This window comes from Meleagris gallopavo, chromosome 11 (genome assembly GCF_905368555.1).
Source record: "Meleagris gallopavo chromosome 11, MGAL_WU_HG_1.1, whole genome shotgun sequence".
In the NCBI taxonomy this organism is placed as follows: domain Eukaryota; kingdom Metazoa; phylum Chordata; class Aves; order Galliformes; family Phasianidae; genus Meleagris; species Meleagris gallopavo.
The window spans coordinates 14254588-14278754 of record NC_139414.1 but is presented as its reverse complement, the minus strand read 5'-3'; the positions used below and the strand labels follow the sequence as shown (position 1 = coordinate 14278754).

Sequence of the window (24167 nt, the reverse complement as noted above, 5' to 3'; positions counted from 1 at the left end):
GCAAAGGTTCCTCTCCCTGAGCACAAAGATGTGACTTTGCACCCATGAGGGAAGGAGGGAGGAAAGGTTTGGAAGAAAGAAAGCAGCCAGAAGTTTGACCTTGGTCACTGCCACTTCCCAACTCTATACTGGACCATGACGACGTGGCAGAGGATTTTTGCAGAGAAGGCTGCAAGCCTGAAATTAATGGATCCATGGACATTTCAGGAGGATAATAGCCTGCAGGTGCATAGCCTCAAGCCTGGCTGGACGGAGTTTTTGCAGAACCATGTGTCTGGGAGGTAGGGTCTGCTGGTTCGGTCCTACTCAAGGGGCCACCATCACTGTCCTCCTTGTGCTGCCTCCTGCCACCCTGGGCTGCAGTAAAGCGACATTGGCCTTGGTGGAAGGGCTGCAGAGTGTGCCAGCATCCCTTTGCCCATAGCACCTGCAGGGAGAGAGGAGGGGGATGCAGAGAGGGGAGCTGAGTGTGGAGGGGCTGCTAACTCCCATAAGTGTTGTGAAAGATGAGTCAGAAGGGGAGTAACCTGCAGCTTCTCCTCACCTGCCCTGCAGCCTCCACCCACACCTTCCTTCTGTTTTGCTTCTTTTTTGACTTTTTCAATTTGACGCTGGCTTTCTGCTGAGCTGTGCATGGGTCAAGGGCTGAAGACTCACATGGAGCTGGAGCTTGGTTCTTCCCTCTCCCCGGGCCCCTATTCCAGGCAGTGGGGTCAGGACAGACTGGGCAAGGGCAGCAAGCTGGTCCTACATTTTATACTACTTTAGCCTGCTCTTAGCTCATGAGTGTACAGCTACCCAGGCTGGCATCATGCTGAAAGGGGAGGACAGCCTATGCGTATAAAGCTGAACCGTCAGCTCTAGCTGCCCAGCTCCCTGCTGACTGCCCTGGGTTACCGCAGAAGGCTGGGATGAGCTGGTGTCTTCCATGTCCTGGCAGGTTTCAGTGCTCCCAGTGCCTGTACAAGTGGTCCTCAGCCAAAGTGCACATCCTCTTCCACATGTGCTATGGGATGGTGCTGATGCGAATCTTCCGTCAAGCCTGCAGGCAGTGCCACGAGCCCCAGCTGGAGGAGCCCATATTCAGCCTGGAGAACATAGAGCGTCTCCTGCACAACCTGGTGCTGAAGATCCTCGAGGACTTCTACAACGTGCCCATGCAGTCAGCCGACCTCCTGGAAGTGGTGGTGGACGGGTGCCATGCATCGGGGCCACATGACAGGACCCACTGCGAGGGCTGCAGGCTCGGTGTCTGCAGCAGGTCGAGGGCAGCCATGGAGCCCAGTGCTGGGAAGAACAAGGCGGGTGTGAGCAAAGCCCAGAAGACAAAGATGGATGTGGACAAGGCTCAAAAGACCAAGAAGGAAGTGGACTGGGCCTGGAAGATCAAGATAGATGTGGACGAGGCCTGGAAGAACGAGATGGATGCGGACAAGGCTCAGAAGACCAAGATAGATGTGGACAAGGCTCGGAAGACCAAGGTGCGCATGCACAAGGCCTGGAAGCCCATGGAAGATATGGACAATGCTGCCTTGATCACGAGTTCCCCGGAGCAAGTCACAGGTGGTGGCTTTCCCTGGAAACGCTGCTGCTGCGTGGGCTTATCTATTCTCTGTGTTTTGGCAGTGCTCATCTTTGCCCTGCTTTATTTCCTCTTGAAGTAGTGGGAGCTGGCATTTGTGAATACCGGGGTGCTGGCTGAGGATGGTGGTAATGGAGAGGGTGGAAAATTGACTGGATGGGTGCTCTGGCATGGCGAGGCATTCTCAGCAAACAGGTGACAGCCACCACCATCATGCCTAGGCACCTGGTCTCCAGCCCAGGAGAGCCCAGCAGGCCTGATGGTTTTTTATGGACATGTTCTGCACGAGGATGGCCCCCAGCTCCTCATACAAAGGATGGAGTGTACCTGCAGGAATAAAGCAGCTCTTTATCCTCAGCCCAAGATGCATCTGTGCTTTTTAACTTCTCTAAAGCCTTTTCTGAATATATATGACCAGAATGGTTGGCAGTGAGGTGTTCCTTTGTCTGCTGACCAGTTGCTTTATCTTCCTTTATCTGTCTTGTGGGGGACACATCCCCTCTTTCCTGGCTTGGCCTTTGTGAATGGGGGTACGCAAAGCAGCTGAGGGTATCTGGAGCTGGGGGTTTGAAGCAAACACACAGGGAGCCATTAGCATCCATCCGACCCATGCCAGAGGTGGTGTCCCATGTGTCATCCACTAGAGACCTGGAGATCATCCCAGGTCTGAGCAAAGGGGAGGGTTGTGCCATTGCTTTCTTCACTGCTGTGAGACTCCCCTGTCTTTTCATACATACAACCGGTAGGATATTGGTTAAATATATATAATAAAAATATATGTAAAAATAACAAGAAAACCCTATGTGGTGCAGGAACACCGTGGGCTTTGGCCCCTAAGCGCTCTGTTCTGCTCATCATCCCAGTCTCTCTCCTCCTTCCCAGCCCTTTCCTTCTCTTCCACCTCCCGCAGCCCCGGCGCCAGCAGATGGAGCTGCGACATCTCCGTCACCACACTGGGAAGCATTGGGGCCGGTGACCGCGAGCACTGGGACGGGGCAGCCATTCCCAAATGCGGGATCCCCTCTCCCCATCGGGTTTCCTGCAGTCTGGTGCTTCCAGACCATACCCTACATGGTCATGGTGTCAATCTGTGAATGAGCTGCTCTCTCGCTGTGATTTTTCCAAGTCTTGAAGCACAGGAGCAGCACGAGTGATGCAAAGTGCTCTGATTCAAATCTCTCCTGATCGCCAGAGCTGATGAGGGACAGTGATGCTGTGGCAACAGGGCTAGGTGCCACCAGCACGGACTTCCCAGCAAGGAGAGGCGGCAAAATCTATCCCACTGGAGGGAGTATCTATGAAGTACTGAGCATTTTGGGCAGGGAAATAGTGGGACCCAAGAATCTCGTCTCTGAATGGCCCCTTCTTTCTGGAGGAGGTTTCTCCTCCAGCTGGGAGGCTGAGCTGTGCTGCAGGAGGAGGCTGGTCCTGCAGCCTGGAAGGAGTCCCTTCCCCCCCTGCGGCTGTCCTGTGTGGGGAGCAGCCTGCCCTCTCCCCCGTGGCATTATGTCATGAAGGCAGGGACACTGCCAAGTTTCTCACTGCCATTGCCCGTGGCTCTCTTCTTTCCATGCTGAGGTTTTCCCAGCTCCAGTCATCATGTCTGGCTGTCTGCAGCATGCCCCACCACCCAGCTGCAGGGGGAACTCCCTCGCTTCCTCCTGTGAAGCCAGCTCTGGTGGAGCCCACATCCCTGCAGGGGCCCTTGTTTTCTTGCTTGGGTCTTTCTGCTCATTTTCAAGGGCAGAGCCACCCTTCCAATGCCTTCTGTGCACACACAGACACGCACACACACACACAGGCTCTCCCAACCATGGCCTCTCATGCATAATCAGCTTTTCTACCCCATCCCCTCCCTGCTGCTGTCTGCTTGCCTGCTGTCTCTTCATGCTGTGGGTGCATGCCTGGGGTATCTCTGTCCTCTCCATCGTGCAGCTGCTTCATCCTCTCCTCATCACTCAGCGACACCCACGTTTCTCAGCTACAGCCTCATTTCTGGGCTCCTTCCAGGATACCTCCCTCTGATGTACAGCTGTGCCCACCTCCCATTTGTTTCTTAGCACGCTGCCCCCCAGCTCAGCCCCTCAGTGACACATAGACAGTGAGCTCATCCCAAGGAGGATAGCTGGGGGATGAAGAATGCTGTCTCTCCCAGTGGGATGCTGGGGGTCCCATGTTTCTGCTGTCCTGCCATGTGCCTCACTGGTCTGTCTGGAGCTGGGTTCTGCTGCAGCTGACTCTCAGCTGATGGCTGGTGTTTACATTTGGCTAGAGACAAGCAAACCTCATGTGGAGACGTTTTGCTGGCCTTTCACCACAATCAGACTGATAAATTGCTGCCTCTGTGCCTGTCTCCCGGGAGAGAGCTTCTTACCTCTCTGGCAGGTTGAGAGGTGCCAGTGAATGCAAAACCAGCCGTTGCTTCTGTTGTTCCCATCCGCTGCCCGTTCCCATGCCATGGACAAGAAGCTGGCACTTGGCAGCACACAGGGTACTGAGCAGGGGACGTGGGCAGGCTGGATGGGGACTGTGGAGCTGCGGGCAGGAGGAGGATGGTATTTATTTGTGATGGATCTCTTGTGGGCAATGGCGTTTTGCAACTTGCCTGGGAGCCATCTACGCACAGGTCCTACTGCTGGTGGTGTGATGCCCAAGGGAACATACTTTCCTTTTGCTTTTGCCTTTGCTTTCTTACCTACCTGTTATTTTTTCTGCATGTCACTTGAACTCAGACTGAGTTCTCAGCCTCCAGGTTGCTGCGCTCTCCTCCTGCCATCAGCCCCATCTTTAACGATGTGCTATGGCTATAAATAATTGAAGGGTGGGATCTCACCTGTTTCTGTTTCCTGCAGTTTACATTCCTGGCATGTTCAGGTCTGTCTCAGCCCACAAAGCTGCAGGGGCTGTGGCTGAGAACATGGGGGAGAACCCTCTGGGCTTCTACCTTGTGTGGGTGAAGCACCTCCAGACCCACAGTGCTGGTGGGACCACAGCATTTTTCTGGTCTCTGTTTGTTATCTCTGATCTTCGACAGGCTTATGATAAACTGACAGTATAAACAGAGACCATGAGCCCAAATCAGCCACTGCTGCAGCCAGCAGGGATGGGCGGTGGATGCACTGCTGGACCCCAGCCCAACAAATGCAAGACTGGGGGCTTTTGTTTGCACTTCACCCATGATGCTTAGGAACAAAAAGATGTCCTGCATGCTCTTCAGTTTAATTATTTGGTTTCAGGGATAAATATGTTTTTCCCAGCACTTCTGAAGAGAGTTTTTATTGAAAGCCAGAAGGTTCAGTGGAGTTACACCATTCTTGGCATCAATGGGCTTCTCTGCACTTGGCAGTCACTGGAGACCATTTCCAAGTGCCTGCAACCTGTGTGTTCCCAGTGACTGCATGACTGCCTTTTGTACCTGACTGAAGGCTCTGGAGATTCATCCATTTAAGCAAGCTGGTAATTTGTAGCAGCGCTATACATGGGTGGGCAGGATGACACTACACAATGAGAGACCCAGAGCTGCGTAGCTTAGCTTTCCCTAAAATGCAGACAGGACTTGCTTGCGTTGCTTGTTGGGAATACGTAGTCCATTCATTAGGGTTGATTCTCCAGCAATGACCACCACTGGATCTCATCTCCTTCATTTTCTGTATTCTGTCTTGGCCATGGGAAGATTGTGTGCAGTGCAGAGTTGGACTGTGTGGAGCTGTGAGGTCGTTGATAAGGTCTGACATGGACACAGAGCAGATGCCATGGAGAAGGAGCAGAAGTGCATTGGGCAGATTTGTGACCACATCCTTTGCCTTCACTCCTTGACCATTTCCTGCCTGGAATAAAAGCCTCAGGGCATGAAGTCAGTAAATATTAACATTTAATTTTATTCTCAGGATGAAGATTACACAGAACCATCCTTACATGTAATCAGATATTCTGCAGAATGTAGTATCAAAAAGAAATACATATATAAAAATACCTTACAGTTATATGACATAGCCAAGAGTACAGTTCTTAGCATGTCTGCAAGTTAGATCTTCCTTAGGCCTTCTGCTCCTCTACATGCTCTACGAATGGCTTTTTGGACTATAACAAAATGGCAGGGTGGCTGGTTCAGTGTTGACTCATTCCTTGCATGCAAAACCAAAGGAGGAGGAGGAGAAGTCCAAAGGAGGATAAAAGCACTCAGAGGGGACAGCGGGCAATTGCTGCATGTTGCTTCCAGCTATAAGAGGGCTTTGCTGGCAAGTGAAGGAGGTGATGTCTCTGCTGAAGGAAGCTAAGCTCACCTGAATTTGTTCCTTGGTGGGGATTATTGTCTGTGTGTGTCATGGTAGGGGAGATGTGAAACTTCATGGAGTATTGGATGGATTGGGGTGAGTCTGGGATGACTTGGACACTTGCAATAGGCCAGAAGAGCCATGAACAAACCATGGAAACCTTCAGTAACCTGTAAATCAGCCAGAAGAATGGTCTTCAGTACAACTAAAAGGGACTTGGGTTTCTCAAGAATGAATGCTTTGCCACACAAGGCTACCCAGATCCACATAGAAGAGGTTAAACACCAAGCCTGGCAACATGAGCTAGCAATGCTCGGTGAGATCTCACCCTTTACTCCCTTCCCCCAGCTCCAGCTCCTTAGCAAGCATTTCCTAAGGGTGAAAGCAAAGGGATTTGGGACTAAGTGAAAGGAATGATGTGGTTGGCTGACAAAGTCCTGCAGTGCGGCTGAGCATCATGGCTGCTGCTTGCAACAGATCGGAATCTGAGCATATTAAAGGACAACAAAAAAAGAAAGCTGTGTCAGCAGGCAGTGCTTAGTCACTCATCTCTCCAGATCAGGGTCCAGAAATGTCCACCTCTCTGAGGAGCCTGTGTTCTTCTCCACCCAGTCCACGTAGTTGGAGACTTTGGTGTACACACCATACACTTGTTTGCTGCCGCACTCCTCTGGACCACCCCATGAGACCAGCCCTTGGGCCACCCATCTCCGGGTTCCTGGGTCCTGAATGACAAAGGCTCCTCCGCTGTCTCCCAAACAAGTGTCCTTCCCACCTTCATAGTAGCCAGCACAGAACATGTTCTCGGTCACGCTGTAGTTCCCCGAGCGGGACTCGTAGCTGGTCTTGCACTCCGCATGCAGCACCACTGGGAGCTTGACATATTGCAGGATGTCAGACAGTGTCCTCATGCCTGAGCTGATGATCTCATCCACAGTGATGTTGGGATTGGAGATTCCCCAGCCGGCCACCAGCCCCAGTGTGTTGGGGTGAGGTCCTTCTAGCTCATGCTCAAACTGGGGCAGGCAGATGGGCATGACGTAGTTCCCCATAGTCACCTTTTCCTTCAGCTTGACCAGAGCAATGTCATGATTGTAGTTCTGGATGTCAAAATCCTCGTGGAGGATGATTCTCTCCACTGTCCGGTTGACAGCCTCCAACTTGTTCCTCACATCGTGAAGGGCCAGGTAGACAGTGACGTGCTCCTTGGAAACAGGAATGACAGTCTTGTCCCGCCTCTGGGAGCGGAGCACGTGAGCGGCTGTCAGCACCCAGGAGTCTGAGAGCAGGGCCCCGCTGCCAAACCACTTGTCGTTGGGCACTCGGGACATGTCCTCCACCACTATCAGGGCCTGCCAGGGAAAGAAGCCAGGCTCTGCATTTCGCCCTCCGATGATGCGCTTGATGATCCCGGGCAGAGCACGAGCTGGCCGACCACACACTGGGGACAGAATGGACACGACTGTTACTCCAAACACTTATCTGGGGAAAAAAACTAGGGATTTCCCTGTAGATTATGCCACATGGATGGTCATTCTCATAACCAAATGCTTTCTTGTGACTTTTCTTTCTGTAGTGGGGAGCTCTCAGGAATGAGGCTCTGCAGGAGTCCATCCTATGTTCAGCAACGGGCAGTCAAGGCCCAATTCATCCCAACAAGTTTGCTTTAAAAAAGTGGCCTCCCAACTTCCATCTCCTTTCCTAACCTTGCTGTAGGCATAAGAACACAAAGTGTTCATGGCCACGAGGCCATGGACTGACTAGGCACACTTCTATCTATCAGTCCTGGTGCATCAGTGTCCTAGAGCATCTCCACTGAGCTCAGGAAGGCTCAAGCTCTTGGTGCGTTTTGGGGCAGGACTGAAGCACACATAGCCCATGATGAAAAATGTAGGTTTGTGCCAAGGGGTGGTATGTGCTGGAGCATAGGAGCTGGAGGACTTAACTTGCAAATAACAGGTTAACCTGGTGGAAAGCATGGCCTGTTTGCTGAAAATGAACACAGACCATCAGAACTGTCTATAGCACACCATGGGACGTGAGGCCTTCACCCAGTTACCTATCCCAAAACTGTACCAGAACTTCTGGCACTGAAGTTAGGCATGGATCCATCAAAACACATGAACCAGGATGGGACTTCAAGCACTCTCAGTAGGATCAGGTCTTAGACTTGATTTACGCGTGTGTGATTCATGCTCCAAATGCAGACCACAGTGCTACCAGATTCCTTATGGAAGGGGAAGTGGCAGAATCCTTCTGCTGTGTCAAAGACCTGGTGGATGCTATAATTTTTGCCAGGTGTAGGTTGCAGAGAAACAGGGCTGTAACTCAAAGAGTTGTTGTACAGTTTTGCTGATAGGTGGTAAGAAGATCTGGACGATATTCCAGCCACGACTCTGCCCCATGCTCCTCTGTGGGAGAGGAGGATGCCGAGCCTCACAGAAAGAGGGTCAGACCTCAGGGTGATGGGCTCAGGGCCAAGAGCTGGGGCAGGATCACCAGGAGCTGCTACTGTGGATTTGCTATGGCTGCCACTAGGAAAACTGCAACTGGAGGGAGGATGGGGAGTGTCTGCCTGTGCCTCACTCTCCCAGTGCTGCAGGGAATGGAAAACGTGCTCCTGCCTCCCCACCCAGCCCAGCTGTTCTGCTGCACCCAAGCTGACAGCCATCCTGGAGAGATGATTTTAGAGGAAGCGCATCCAGCCAAATATTTATTCTATTAAATTACATATCAAAAACGCTGACCAGGCTGCAAATGCTCCCACTAATGGCAGAGGCAGGCATGCTGCGGCCTGGACGAGGAGCTTCTATTGATGGGGAGGTAGCGTGAGACATGAGGGAAGATCTGAGGAGCAGCTGGCCAGCTGCTGCCTGCACTTCCCCATCTCAGGAGAGCGTCACTGTCTCTCTGGGATTTTCCATTTTCCTGAAGCCTCTCTGACTTCTGTCACTAATCAAGAGGTCTGGAAATGGCCCACAAAAGCAGCTACGTCCCTAAAAGCTGTCCCCGTATGCTCCCAGCACAAATCATTTCAGGCTGAAACATCAAGGAGGGATGCAGACAGCAGCCACTGAAACAAGAGCAGCTACAGCTCTACTCTCTGGAGAACGGACACTCTACGAGACCTGCCATGGGGCTGAGCCCCACCACCACGTCCTGCCCTGCACTGCAGTGCCATCCCTGTGCATCTGACCACAGCCCGCACCCAGGGCAGCTGCCAGCCCCGCCTGCAGCCAGCTGCGGCCAGCCCTTGTCCCAGGGACTTTTGTTTAATCCCGAGCGGGCGCCTGGCCTGGAAACTTGCTGGCTGCAAACATTTCTGTCACTGCTCAAAGGCTCCTGGCTTTGGGCTCTGCGAAGCGGCTGGGTTTTTCTACAAGAGATGTGCTAATTGCTCCTGCATGGGAACACACTGCTTATGGGGGCCAGTGGCACCGGGCAGGTGATGGTCTGTCCTTGGCTGGAGCTGCCTCTGGTGATGCTGGGGGCTAAATGCACCCCAAGTTGCTGAGGGTGCTGCTTCCTTGACCCCTGACACTATCACCCTCCTTGCCATAAGTTGCAATGGTCAGATATGAACAGCCCATGACATTTGCCACCAGGGAGCTGGGTGCCTGCCCATGACCAGGGGCTGAAGGGAGCCCTCTCCCACACATCCCTGCACCCCTCACCATGGAACCCCCGTCCCCTGTTACCTGGTCGGCAGGATGGCAGTGCAGTGCCCAGCTCCTCGCTCCTCCAAACCCCCGATGCATCACACGTGTATGTGGCTGGAAGAGAACAGGTCTTAGCTGGGCTGTGCTCCAGCAAGGAGGGCTTTCTGCAGTGAGATGCAGCCCTGCCGTCAAGATCCTCTGAACCCATTTCTCTTTCAAGCCTTTTGTGTTCCTTTCCTCACTGGCAGCCCTGTCCCCATACCACCACCTCTGTGTCACTGCCCTGAGTCTATAGGGCTGTGCTTTGTCTGGGAGCTGCTGCCCCGTTAGCTCTGCTGGTGCCCATTACATTAATGTGTGCCGGATACAGGGACCAGATGCATGGGGCTATGAGCAGGGAGGCAGGAATGTGTGGAACTCCTTTGACTTTCCATGCTGAGGGAGGAGGAGAAGGAAAGAGGGCTGAGATGTACGTGCAACCCTACTGCTGCCCAGGGCTGGGTCCGAAGGGTGCACAGAACTGTGATGCTGTGCAAAGCACCTCGTGATGTCTCTGTTTATGGACCAAGGGGATAAGCTGCCAACTCATTCTGCCATCATCTCACTGTTCTTCTTTACCCTGTGCCCACCCATTCCACTCCCCCAGCTCACCGGTGCTGTTGGGGGCCATGTGGTAGTAGGGGTGCTGGCAGTGGTACTGGATGGCTGCGCGGTACGTGGTGAGGTTGTTCCTGGAGAGGAAGGTGACAAAGCCGTGCTCCAGCTCTGGTGGCGCCTGGCAGTCAGCAACTGAAAGCCAACACAGAATCAGGGTTCAGCCCTGCATCCATTCATGGGCTTTAGCATGGGTCGTGATTCTATAGGGTAGAGAGGGGTTCCACATTTCCCCCTACCCCTTTCTCTAGGGCGATGTGAGGGGCACAGCTCAGGTGGCTTCCTGGCTTGGCTCTCATCCCTCCTGGGATGTTCTGAGTGCCTTCAGAGGGGAAGGAACATGCACAGGCAGGTGAAAGCTGCTGGGGGATGCTCTAAGAGTTTATCTCCGCATCCCTTATGAATAGATAGGAAGAAGCAGGCAGTTCACCAAGAATCTCCTCTGAGCACAAGGCTTTGTTGGTAGCACATCCCTGTCCCTCCTGCTCAGCAAGCAGTGCTGATGGGCACTGATGGCTCCAGCTGAGCATCCTTGGGTCCTGGCTCTTCTGCAGTGACAGATGGAGGACATGGGGAGCACAGCTTGGCTGGGTCAGCAGACATAAGGAAAGCCCAGCCTCATCATGCCTTGCCCAGCCTGTTCCCCCCTGCCACTCACCAGGTCTCATCCTGCCTGGGATGTGGAGGTCTGTGGAGCACTGTTAAGCTGAGAAGCTGAGCAGGGGATGGGTGATTTTGTAGGAAGCAGATCCAGTGGGTCAGGGGCACGTGAGCTTTGTGTGGTTGTGTGCTACCAGGCCTGGCTCCTCCTGGTGTGATCCAGGCTCATGGGGACACACACTGATGCTCAAGATGAGTCACCTGCTTGGGTGAGAATTGCCTGGTTCATGGCACAGTGCTGTGGTTCAGTGTTTGGCAGGGTGCCCTCCACCCCCACTGCTTCTCTCTGTGCCCAGGAGCACAGCTTTGTGCTGTGGCGCCAGCACCTGTTGGGCCTTTGTAAGGTGCAGGGGAATGCTGAGGCTTGCAGCAAGGAGTAAATAGGTGTTGGAGGACGCGTCTGGTTGGCATGTCTGCTCTGGAGCTATCTGTAGCTGCAGGTCTGTGCCCCCCGACCCACAAAAATCTCTTCCCTCCCTGCATGCCCTGTCTGGGCAGTTCTGATGCCTGGAGGATGGGCTCTTGCACAGCAGTGCTGCCCAACAGTATCCTGCATCCTACCCAAAGGGAGAGTGGAGGGAGTTCATATCTTGAGGATTCCCAGATTTTCACCTTAGGAGAGGTTTCATTGAATGCACTCCCCATCTCCCATCCTTGAGTCCCCCTCCCAGCACCTCCAATACCTCCGAAAGCCCTGGGTGCTCTTGGGGACATGGATGGGGCCAGACAGCAGGAGCATCCCCTACACCAGTGCCAGGGCTCAGTGCCCGCAAGCAGCTTCTCAGGGCTGCTGGTGCCAACCCATCGTCTCTTGCCTGAGGGAGAGCTGAAAGGATGCTCGGAGAGAGGAAAGGAAGGAGTGTTTCTTATTTGTGACACTTGGCCTGGGAAGAAGGGAAGTGGGAGGTTAAATCCAAACAAACCAACCATGTGCTGGGCCAACGCTCCTCACACAACCACCAGCATGGAGGGGAGCAAAGCAGGGCTGTGGCATCCGAGGGACTGGAGGATGAGCTGGGAGCCTGGGGCTGCTCAGGGACCTTCCCAAGGGGTGGTCAATAGGGGACTTGTCTCCAAATTTTCCTTCTGGAGATGAAGTTAAGGAAGTGTAGCGTACAGAGGGGTTAGGAGTGCCATGCTGGTTAGACAAGCCACGGAGATGGAGCTGGCAGCACGGAGCAGAGCAGGTGCAGAGGCAGGCTGCCCGTCCTGGTGGCATGGCCAGCACCAGCCTCACACGGCCACTTGCTCTGAGCCGGCTCTTCTGTCTGTCTGGTTGTCGGCTCTGTCTGCAACTGCACCGAAAGCAGAGGGGAAGGAGGAGAGCAGAGAGAGAAAGCTTCATTAGTAGCTGAGCAGACAGAGGCATGCAGGAAACACAGCCCCCAAAACACCAGAAATCCATAAAGAAATCCACTAGAAATGCCCCCAGCGGGGATCCCAACGGTGAACCCAATGGAGACCCCAGTGAGGACCCTAATGAGGATCTAATGGGGAGCCACTTGGCTCCTGGGGGCAGCGGCTGGGAGAAGCTGTCACAGAGCAGGGCAGGGCTGTGGAGCTGGATGCGATCCACCTTGGCTGGAAAGGTTGCTATTTTCTGCATTGCTTTCTAAATGATTTTGTGCTTCTCCCAGACATTCGGGGGAGGTGGGAGGCACAGCAGTCTGAAGTCTGGATTGTCCATTTAGGGGCTTCTTAGCTTTCCAGGATAACTGCAGAGATTTAGCACAGTGATTTATCTCACACAGGAAGGGACCAGTTCCAGCCTAACGATGCAGGTAATCATTTCAATTTTCTCCAAAATTAATGCTTTTCTTGTTGAAGTATCTACTTTTTCTTTTTTTTTCCTGCATTTTTTTTTTTTCCTAGACAATGCCAGTTTTTTTTATTTTATCTCTGTCCAAACTGGATAAAATCAATGGGAAACTGGTGGTGAGCATCCTGGTGGCAGAGACATCACTGACACCATGCTCTGTAAGAAGCTCTTTCAGATATGAATCTATTCAGCAGGTCTGACAGCCTCCTATTTTCCATTAAAAACTCCAGAAATGTACTCCTAAAGTAGGAACCACAATATAATTCAAATAAAAAGGGATCTGTGTAGAAGTAGAGGACTTGGATCCCACATTCCTTGAGAGTTCTGGAAGGTGTTGGGACCTTCCCTGGGTGTGTTTTACTTTTCTCCCCTATGGGTCAGCCCTGCAGCAGATGAAGTGCCTCACAGGGGGCTGAGGGGCATCAGTGTGTTGGGGAAAGGAAAGAGATGTTATCAGGTGCATGAGCAGCACAGCTCCTTGCCCTGAGCTGAGAGAAGAGCTGGGTTAGATGGAAGAAGAGAAGATGCAAATTGTCACCTATCCTTTCATGCCCTAATGCCCAGGGTCTTTGAAGTCCCCATTTGGAACTAAATTTGGTCCAGGACCCAGATTATCTCAGACTGTCTCAGTTTGATCAATCCCATCTCATACAGGGATCCACCACCTCCCTCCATTCCTCCCTCTGGCAGCAACCATTCATGAAGAGGCATCCAAAGCAAGTCTGATGTGATCCGTGTCCAAATTTTGCAGTTAAACAAGTGTTGAAGGAGCTTGCAGGTGTTTGCTGGGCAAGTAGCTATCCCATCTCACCCAGCCCTCCTCACAGGATTCAGCCCCAAATTTGCCATCCAGCAAACTGCAGCAGAACCATCTCAGTGCTCTGCTCATTCACTCCCAAGAGCCAGGCTTGCTCTTTCCTTGACAGGGAAACAGTGAAGCTGGTCACAAATCAACTTATGAGTAATCTAAGGGAAAGAACAAACCTCCTGCTTGTGGCATTTGGACCAAGCCCCATTGTGTTAGCCAAAAGAGCTTTGCAGTTACGTAGCCTCTCTGGCTGGAACTGAGTGAAGAGCTCTGCTCTGGCAGGGCAGCTCCATTCAGCATGAAGTTTCAACAGGAAAAGCACGTGGATGGGGTATGTGTGTGTGGGGGGGTCTCCTTACTTTTGCAGATGGGGATCTTGTTGCTCCATGTCCCATCCTTCAGACACTCGATCTGGAAGGAGTCACTTTCCAGGTTATCCTGTGCAGAAGACAACAGAAAAAAAAACCAAAAAACAAAAAACCCATGAAATAACATAATGTATGAGACAAGGAAATGCCTCTCTATAAAAAGCCAAATTCTTGGTGATTTAGTCAAGATATATCCAGACCCTTCTGGAAGAGGGCTTTTCTAGCTAAAAATGGCTAGAGGCCAGGCTCCTTCCCCACCCAGCTCTACACACCCCCCCATACCTTCAGCACTTTGTAGCCAGTGTTGCAGCTGATGACCACCTGGTCTTTGAAGGTGTACTTGGCTTGGGAAGGCTCGATTTTCCCATTGATTGGAGGTTGCACCAGTGGACAGGGGTTTCCTTTGAATGAAGAGCAAAGGAAACAGAAGGAATTAGCTGAGTAAGAGGAGCAAATGGAGAGTCCTAGCCACACCATCCAGCACCCTTGGATGTATCTGACCATCCTGCCCTGCTTTGCAATGTGGTCTCGCTTTCAGGGACCATCTGAGTGGGGAAAAAAAGTAATCTTTGAAGGAAGGGTTCCTTGTTATTTCATTTCTCTCTTGTGATTTGCCTTTCCAGGAAGAGGATAATTGGCCACAAACTCATGGTTTCATGCAAGGTGCCCATTACCCAAGCCCAGCAAACAGAGGAAAGCAGCAGGAGTTACCAATTGCTGTATACGACAACTTCCAGCCCCTGTTCTCCCCTGAGTTGTCACTATGGAAGAGTATCTGCACACTGTTGGTTTGGGTTTCAATGCGTCCTGGGGACTTCTCTCCACAGAAAGGGCCAAACTCCCTCTGGCCAGCTTTGATCTGCCAAAAGAAAGAAGGGTGGGTGGCACGAGGGGCTTTCATCCCATCAGATTTTGATCCCATCTCCAATGGGTTCCACTGAACATGAGATTCTTACTGGCTTCATCAGTCCCATTTAGACAGGGACAATATTTGTACTAATCACTGACCCAGGGTATGGCAGGAGGAGGGTGCAGAGCCCAGCTCACCTTGATGTAGTCATAGGGACAGGTCACCTCTGGGTGATCTTCCACATCAAAGCTATCCTCAAAGCTGAGGGTGATGAAGAAGCCATCCTCTAGCTCAATGCGGTACAGGCAGTCTGAGCTCTTGGGGTAGGGACTGGGGAAGTCAGCGCTGGTGACCACTCCGCTCCTCTGGGTGTACAGGTTGTCACTGCATTCCACTGCAACACAGCCACAGCTCTGTCAGCAAACCATCAGCTACCCCAGCCCTGGCCATGCTAAGGATAGACAATGAGCACCCAACCCTTCAGCTGCCTGTCATTGCACCCAACACTGCTTGCATCTGGCTCCCTGCCTGCTCAGCCCATTACCAGCATGGAGCAGGGATTGTGGTCTTCAATATGGGTCACAGAATAGTAAAATCATACCACAGAAAATACCACTAAGGCCATCTAGTCCAACCCCAACCCATCCCCACCATGCCATGTCCCTCAGTGCCACATCTCCACAGTTCTCAAATACCTCCAGGGATGGTGACTCCACCACTCCCCCGGGCAGCCTGTGCCAGTGCATCACTACTATTTCTAAGAGATTTTTCCTAATATCCAACCTGAACCTCCCCTGGTCCCTGTGCCCACGCTGTGGTGGGCAGTACCTTTGCAGGTCCTGTTGTCGGAGTGCAGGATGTAGCCGAAGCGACAGGAGCAGTAGTACCCGCCGATGTAGTTGTGGCAGTAGTGGTCACACGCCAACTCCTCGTCACTTTTCTCCAGGCACTCATCCACATCTGGGTTGGGGTGTGGGGAGACAGCAAAGAAAGGAGGTCACCCTGCAGCCCCCACATACCAACCACATTCTGAAGTTTAAACATCCCTTACCCACGGCCGTGTAATGTGCGTCAAATCCAGTGAAGCGCTCCTCGTTGGAGAAGTCGGACCTGAAGGTGAGCCCCATATAGGGCCCTGGGGACAGGATGACTTGCTGCCCGGGAGCCTGCTCGGTGTCTGTTGTCTCCCTGCCACAGAAGGTTGCCAGCTCCTGGTCCTCTGCTTCAATCTGAGGCAGAAGGGCTGGGTTAGCGTGGCTCACAAGAGGCATGGGGAATGACGTGCCCCCAGTGCTGGCCACCTCTCCCCATTCTCTGTGAGTATCTTCAAGACTGTAGAGTCTGCATTGTGTGAGGTCAGGCTGCACTCACTCTGGCTCTCAGCAACGATTGCAGTAAAGCAATTAAAGGGTGTATAATCAATGGATATACAGATGGTATGGTATATCCAGGAGCTTGGCTGATGTAATTGTTATATTGGAGTAAGGAAAGAAAGTCACTCACCCTATCCTGGACCTCACAAGATGGACTCCAGTGAAGCAGATCTCCAGAGAGATCCTTCCCCACTGGCAGTCAGCTCTTAAATGGGTCTAGGAGAGGTGCAGCCAGGCTCCACCCCTTCCTGCAGCACAGGTGAATTGCCTTCACCTGTGCTCCCGTGGCTGAGTCATTGCTTGCCTCAGGTGATTAATCAGAGGTTCAGGCTGTGATTCAGCAGCCCCATACAAAGGGTTTCTGAGAAAGAAGTGGAGGTCTCCCACTTGTTCCACCCTCTGAAGCAGATGCAGCAACGTGGATGCAGAGGATGAGGGTGCTGGCAGGCACCAGGGAAAGGAGAGTGTGAAAATCCTTCTTCCCCTTCCCAAGAACTAACCTTTATGGTTGTGTGTGAGGGCTGGGAGGTGCTGGGACCCCTAAGCAGACCCCAGCCTCCTGTTCAGGGATGTCCCCACCACCTGGGGTGCGTGTGCTGCAGTCCAGGTGGCTGCAGGAGAGGACCAAGGGGCCAGCGTGCGTGTCATCATCACAACGTGCTCACTCTTTGCATCCCTTTACAGTCATACCCATGCCTTGTAGCATGGTAATCTTTGTGGAAAACCCTTCTATATACCCTAGAAACCCCAACCTTTCCTTTTTCCTAACCATTTCCCCGACTCCATCTCCTCCTCCCACAGACCCACACCTGCTCCCTGTCCCTGTTCCCAATGCCCCATGAGACCTCAGTATGAATAACCCTTCTGCAGAGGAATGCAAGCCCCTCCGCTCCATGCCAGCCACTGTGCTTGTGCCAAGCATATGATGTTGAGTTGTGATGAAGCATGCAGCCTGGGGACCCATGGGCACACTGTGATGTCACCCCCTGTCATGTGGCCCTGGAGGGGTAGGATTCACCTGCAGCTGTCCCAGACCCTTAGGATGACCCGTATGGGGCAAAAAGGGAAATTTCCCAGGGAGGAAACACGCTCATACCAGGGAAAGACAACATGGAAATGGCAGCTCAGCGTGCCTTGACATTGCCTCCAGATATTTTCCATCCTCTCATGTGAGCCAGAGCTGGCCAGAAAAGAGAGAGACTTTCCGATGATAAATTTTGAGAATTTGGAGAAAAAGCATGTGTCCGCATTGGGACAAAAACCCAATTGAATGTTTTGTATGTGTGTGTGTGTGTATGAAACAGTTTAAAAAAAAAAAAAAAGGAAAACAAGTAATTTGGGGTCCATCTGGTTTCAATCGCTTTGAAATATACTGTGGTGCTTTAGAATCCCAAATAAAGGGTGTTTTGAAATGAAACATCACTGTGGACAGAAAAATGGGAGCGCTGTCTCCAATAGCAAGCAAACCCCGCTCTGCGGATGCTGCAAAAAGTGGTCCTGTCCCCAAAGCCTGCTGCAGTGTCTTATTGCAGAGCTGCTTTTCCTGGAGGAGAGCTGCCAGGGGCAGCCGCTTCCAGCCGGCTCCTCCTCACCTCCGTGGGGACATGTGGGGAAATGTCCCCTATGTCCATGTCCCCATCCGCGGACTCTCCCAGTGCGGGGCCTCGCTGGAGGTATCTGCATCCCCTTATCAGTGACGGGTCCCATGCCCCGAGACACAGCCAGCAGGGGCGGCCCTCCGGCGGTAAACTAAACAGAGAGGTCATCCCCCCTGGTTAATAGTTGCTGCTTCTGCTGAGGACTGTATACTTTTTCGTAGATCATTTACATCCCGCGAGCAGCCTGGTAATTAAATCCCGGTTGTTTGTTTGGAGTTTCTCCCTCTCGGGTCACGATGTCGACGTTTTCACTAGAGAAGATGTGTCCCCAAGGGAAATATCAATTGCCGAGGAGAAATTCCCTATAAAACTATGCTGAAAGAAGCCTGCTTTGAAAAATAAAATACGGTGACACTTAAACTTCCCTGTGGCACTGCCTCCTGCTGGCTTTGCTGTCTCTGCTCCCCTTGATATGGTGCCTGTCCCCACGGATGGAGGAGTCCCCACCCTGTCTGTAGCTCTGTCCCCGTGGGCTCCGGATGGAGCTGGCAGTGGGACACTGACCCAACACACAGTAACCCTGGCTGCGCCCCATGCAGTACAGATCGGGGCACCAGGCGCTAGCCAAAGAAGAGCAATGATGGCCCAGAGCTGCCTCCTGCAGTGGGTGGGTGAACAAAGCATTCCCAGCACCGCGGGGAATGTGGTTCAGTGTCTGCCACTGGAAAAGAGCACGGAGCCGGCAACACGGAAACACGGCCGCCAGCCCCCGGCCCTCCAGGAATGTGCTAATTGGAGCAATGAGGGCAAAGCGTTCTGCTGGTAATATATATCCATGGCTCATTAGGCCGAGGAATTGCAGTGCTGGGCTGAAGACACTGGGAACATGACACAGTGAGGAGGTGCTCGGAGGCAGGGAAGGGCACGGATGGGCCCCTGCAGAGCCGCCTTGCAGCCAGAGCCCATGGAAGGAGGCAACACCCAGGTTTTGTGCAGAACTGATGCTGTGCTGCGGTGCCCAGGATGGGGCGTGCAGAAGTGCTCGGGTGCGTGCAGGAGCAGTGTGCAGGGAGCAGAGTGACTGCTTCTACTCACTCATCTCCTTACTGACCTGCCACCCTTTGCCATCCCTGCTTGCACAAATAAGCCCACTGCCTTGCGAGCATTTCTCTAGCAGCCACGTTCTTTTCATGTATATATATATATATATACATACCCACATGCACATGTATGTGTGTATATATATAAATCAACAGCTATTGTTTTAATTAGCCATTGTTTCAGGGCTCTGGAAACTGTTCCCTTCTGAAGACCACCCTGGAGGCAGGGATCTGTGCATGCCTGCAGCTTGGCGCACCCCAGAATGGCTTTCTGCACTGCTGAGAACCGGGACGCATGGCAGTGGAGGAGGTGGTGGGGACAATGATCACTGCATGGTACACGGACTGCGTCCCTGCTTTGTGCTGGGACAGCTCAGTCCCTGTGTTTGACTTCTGTCTTATGGTGGGGAAGATGACAGAGATCCTGATGCACAGCACACTGAAGTTATACACTGGCACACGCTGCCCAGGGAGGTGGTGGGGTCACCGTGTCCAGAGGTGTTCAGGAACTGTGGAGACATGGCACTGAGGGATGTGGTTGTGGGCACGGTGCGGACGGGTTGGGGTTGGACTTGGTGATCTTAGAGGTCTTTTCCAATCTTAATGATTCTGTGGTTCTGTGAGCCTCTTTGCTGGGGCTGGTGAAGTATTTCAGAGACGCATCTATTTGTGTTGGGTCTGTAATTGTATTCAATAGGCACACAATGCTGGCCTCTGACAAAGGGAGGGCTGGTGCTGTTTTTGCATCTCGCACTGATGCAGAGACAGGACGTGCAGCCCCAAGGAGGAAAAGGGCCTTGGAGTTGTTTGCTGCTCTCCTTTTGTTTTCTACGCTGCTGCTTTAGCAGCGTAAAAATCACACCTCTCTGCAGCGGAGCAGCTTACGGATCACCTGTAATCCATCCAGATGGACGTTTCTGAGTGCTTTCAGCACTTTTCATCTGTAATTCTCTGAGCTGAGCTGAGCTACAGCCCAGAGCAAATTTATACAGCTGAGATCTAAATCCCCGTGAAAAATGCCGCCTTCTTATGGAAATCCAGCGGCAGGGAAAGCTGCGATGCCAAGTTGGCACCATGGCCAAATAACAGGGAGCCTTTTGAAAAAGGAAAAATGAGCAGGGGGTGAAAGGTGGGAGGAGGAGTAAAGCTTAGAATGGGGAAAGTTTCCAAGAAATCTGCTCCTTGAGCTTACTGGGTTTTTAGAGCAATATATCTCTATATATGTCCCTAGCCCTTGCGCTTGGAGAAGATCCAGGAGAAGCAGAAAGAACTAATCAAACCTCAATGAGAGCTGTTAGTAGCAGAATGAGTGCCAGCACAAAGGGGAAATTAAAGCAGCAAACACATCCAAGAGGAAAAAAAAAATGCAAATGTTTGCTTTGTCTTAAGGCAAGGATAAAATAATAATTTCAAGTAGCTGGCACCTAGCACTGAGTGCTTCCAGGCCCAGTGCAACCTCCACCTGCCTCTGTGCAGAGGAGCAGAGTGAGGTGTGTGCTGGGCAACGGTTAAGGGATGTTCAGCCCTAAAATGCAGGAAGCATCTGCCAGAAAGCACCACACCTGGCCAAACTCAAAGACACTGAGAACCCACCTTTGTTTTGGATGTGCAGAGCCTGGTTGAGACAGGCTCAAGGAGAGGTATCCACTGCTTGTAGGAGGGATGCGCTACAGACCCTCACCTGCAGCTTTAAGTTCAGCTCTAATCTTTATTTTTGATTCTCTTGGGTGTTCTAAGAGCCTGCAAGCTGTGACTGAGGTCCAGGTTGCCTGTAAGAAGCACCCACAGACGTGGCATAGTCAAGGGTGCCCAATTTGGGCACATACTTGACATCAAAGGAGCACAGGCTGGGGGCTTTGCCATTTCATCAGCACATAAGTGTCAGAATCCCCCCAGGTTCAATGAGAACTGTGTCCCTGAATAGTTTTAGAAATCTGGTCCTTTGTGGCTGAGTTCTGACTCTGGTGTCCCACCCACTGGTTACCGCAGTGCATGTTGTCAATTATCCTGCTCAATTCCTCTGCCTAACACATGGGGAAAAACACCTTGTTCCCACCTTTCCAAGCACTGCCCATTCCCAGCTGGCCATAAGCATTGCCTGTCTGCTCCTCCACGCATCCACCAACACCACAGCTCACCTTCACGTAATCATATTCACAGAGGTAGGATGACTCCAAGTCAAAATGCATGAAGTACAGCTTGATTTTAAATCCCTCAGGCACGGAGATGTTCCACGTCACTTCTGAGTCGCTGGGATAGGAATCAGGGAAGTTTGGAGAGCGGATCTCTCCAAACATTTCAGTCAGCTCAACTGCACCCACCACTCCGAGCAGCCAGGCACACATGGACCAGGCCAGGGGATACCTGGAGAGCACACAAAGAAACCCAATGAAACCTTGGTCGTGCCAAAACTCATCGAGGGCTCAGTCTGGTTTTCTAAATGGGCTGTGTAAGGCTCCGCAGGAATGGAACAGGAAAGCCTCTTTGCAAAGTGTGTGACGGAGGTGGTGTGTGAGATGCCTGCAGCTGTAGGTACCATCAGGAGCTCCACGCTTTTCCCCTCTGGCAGCTGCAGCCACCAGCTCCACATCTTTGAACTAACGGCACGCGGTTGGGGAAATCTTCATTGAGTAAAAGAACAAACATTAGGGTGCTTAATAAAATAATGATGCTTTTTGAATCAGTTTAATGAAAGCATCATGGCAATAACTACTGAGTACTTATTATTACCGCTTAGCCTCACCCTGCCAAATTAGGATCACTGACTCTCAACAAACAACACACTTCTTTGCAGCTGAGCAAGTTTAGGCCACAGCAGCATAACACAGTATGCTGTTCCTCAGTATTTTCCTCTTCTCTTCTCTTCTCTTCTCTTCTCTTCTCTTCTCTTCTCTTCTCTTCTCTTCTCTTCTCTTCTCTTCTCTTCTCTTCTCTTCTCTTCTCTTCTCTTCTCTTCTCTTCTCTTCTCTTCTCTTCTCTTCTCTTCTCTTCTCTTCTCTTTCCATAGAGATATTTTGTTATCAAGCTCAGATCTTAAAAAAGTCTGATCCAGAAGAATTTGTCCCAGTTACCAACTTTGCCAGTGCCTAAGGAGGGCACAGAGAATGAAGAGGACAGGTCAACCTGCTGCAGTCCAGCTGTATACAGGCCTTGAGATTCAAACAAGAATGTGAACACAGGCAGAGCATTTCTCTGTGGAAGGAGTCAGCAGATCCCTTCCCATGCTGGGTGTGCAAACTCCAAAGCCCATGCTATTGCTTGGGACCCAGACGGATGGAGGCCATCACCACTTCACATTCAGTGAAGCACGCAAAGGAAAAGTGCAGGAAATCAGAGCCATTTGAGAAATTTTCCGCTTTCTAAAATAGGTAGTAAGGCCTGGCAAATGCTTGTAGGTGTGTACTACATTTTCTGGAACTACTCACACGTGCATACATGCACGGTTTCAAAATCAGGGCTTGATTTAGGTATGCCGATGAGGAAATTGAAGCTCTATAAATGGCTTATTTTTAACCTATGTTCTTTCAAAACCAGGGCAGTGGTTTTATGGGGCTCATCCGTGTAGTACCATCACTTTCTCAGGCTGCTGGGTACAAAGCAAAGTCAAGGGGCTCTGAGAAATCCGCTTTGATTTTTCTTTCGAGCGGAGTGAGGCTGAACATGCCTTTCTCTGACAGCTCGTCCGAAACCACAAAAATGCACAAAGGGAAAATCTGTTTCTCTCCTGCTCGGTGGGCGCAAACGGGCATCACCCCCTCGACCTGAACGCGAGCTTCCCTTCGGCGGGGCTCAGCTCAGCCGAGCCCAGGCTCCGTCCCCGTTCCAGAGCCGTACCCCACTCGGGGTGAGCCCCGCGCCCCGCAGCCCCCGCCCGACCGCGGCGATGCGGCCCCGTGTCCCGTCCGCCCGGGGAAGCGGTTCGGCGCTCCGCGGAGGGCAGCGCTGCTCTCGGCGGCACTCACCTCATCCTGCCGCTGGGAGAGGAGAGCCCCGCTGCGGGCTGGGCGGCGGGGACGGCTGCTTCCCCGCTCCGCTGTCCGCCTTATCGTTGTCCGGAGGTTTGTGAGCGTGTGCGCGTCTATGTGTGTGTGTCTGGGGTTGTCTGGCATTTTCCATGCAGGTCACGCCTTCCCCTGCCTGCAACCGTTCCCCACATCCCTGCACGCATACACGGACCTGCCTGCATTGAAGCCGTCCTCTCCTCTCCTCTCCTCTCCTCTCCTCTCCTCTCCTCTCCTCTCCTCTCCTCTCCTCTCCTCTCCTCTCCTCTCCTCTCCTCTCCTCTCCTCTCCTCTCCTCTCCTCTCCTCTCCTCTCCTCTCCTCTCCTCTCCTCTCCTCTCCTCTCCTCTCCTCTCCTCTCCTCAAGTTTTTGCCTTCCCCAGTCTCCAGAGTTTTGTGTGTGTATGTGTGTGTGCTCATGCACATTGTGTTGTTTTTTTTACTCTCTCTCTTGTTCCTCTCCAGGCTGCCTTGCCAGATGGCAAAAATTTGCCTCTCAATAGCAATGGAGCTTCCAGCAAAAACAGAAGGCAAGAACGTGTGAAAAATAAAAAAAACCTGTGCGGTGCTGAAGGGCTGTGGGGATGGAGCTGTAGCCAGGATCAGCGCTCAGGTCCCGATTTCAGCTTCTCTGTTTGGGAGCGCAGTCCGGCTTCCAGGAAACTTTCTGTTTGCAGCAGTCGGAGTCAAAGCTGGGAGCTCAGAGCTCGGATTTGCAGTTCCCGCAAAGCTCGGGGATTGCTGGGGTCAGCACTTTGTCCCCGGGCTAAAGAGCAGCGTCGGATGCGGACTCTGCTCAGGGCAATAACTTTGCACTCCAGAGCTGCAGGCTCGGAGCCCGGCTCTGCGCTGCAAGGCAAAGACCCGCACACTGCCACAAAGAAATAGGATTTTCTTTTTCATTTTCTGCACCAGGAGCCCCAACCCCTTGTCCAGGAATGACACGCTTCAGGACATAAAGAGCCAAACTTGAAGAGTGGTTGAAGCTGTTGACCAGCTTCAGCTTGAGCTGGTTAATGTAAACCCCACAGACATCCCCTGGCCAGCACGGGCATATACACAGTGCATTACAAGGCACACACAAACAGGAGACTGAAGGAGATCTGGGGGCACCACTCTGCCACCTCCCAGCCCTCCAGTCTCTGCCGTTACAAATGCAATGGAAATCCCAGTCCCCCAGCCCTGTAGCCCCTCCAGCAATGGGAGGGAAGAGGTCCAAGGGGGAAATAGAGAGATTTTCCGTTTCTTGCCTTTGTGCTCCTGGGGCTGACAGTTCCTTGACTTTCGGTGCAGAAAATGCTTCTCTCGCTCTCGTGGGTCACTGCTTCTGCACTGGGTGCTTAGGAGACTCAGTTGAGTAAAATAGAAAGGTATGAACAGAAAAGCACTCAAAAAGTAGTAGAGAGCTCTGAGCAAAGCAGA

The 24167-nt window shown here is 52.2% G+C and overlaps 2 protein-coding genes across 2 annotated transcripts; one reads left to right on the top strand and one right to left on the bottom strand.

Moving 5' to 3' along the window:
- Nucleotides 1–29: 29 nt before the first annotated feature.
- LOC104912660 (receptor-transporting protein 3-like) lies at nucleotides 30–2242 on the top strand. The gene is made up of 2 exons (XM_010716763.4): nucleotides 30–281; nucleotides 941–2242. Exons 1-2 carry the CDS (start codon nucleotides 136–138, stop codon nucleotides 1662–1664), a joined length of 870 nt encoding a protein of 289 aa, XP_010715065.2. The 5' UTR covers nucleotides 30–135; the 3' UTR covers nucleotides 1665–2242.
- Nucleotides 2243–5440: 3198 nt separating this feature from the next.
- On the bottom strand, nucleotides 5441–22998 carry MASP1 (MBL associated serine protease 1). The gene is made up of 11 exons (XM_085232970.1): nucleotides 22708–22998; nucleotides 20884–21109; nucleotides 15726–15903; nucleotides 15503–15634; nucleotides 14872–15068; nucleotides 14536–14683; nucleotides 14107–14225; nucleotides 13816–13894; nucleotides 10167–10304; nucleotides 9555–9629; nucleotides 5441–7297 (listed from the first exon to the last, which is right to left on the bottom strand). Exons 1-11 carry the CDS (start codon nucleotides 22710–22712, stop codon nucleotides 6402–6404), a joined length of 2193 nt encoding a protein of 730 aa, XP_085089096.1. The 5' UTR covers nucleotides 22713–22998; the 3' UTR covers nucleotides 5441–6401.
- Between the last annotated feature and the right edge of the window lie 1169 nt (nucleotides 22999–24167).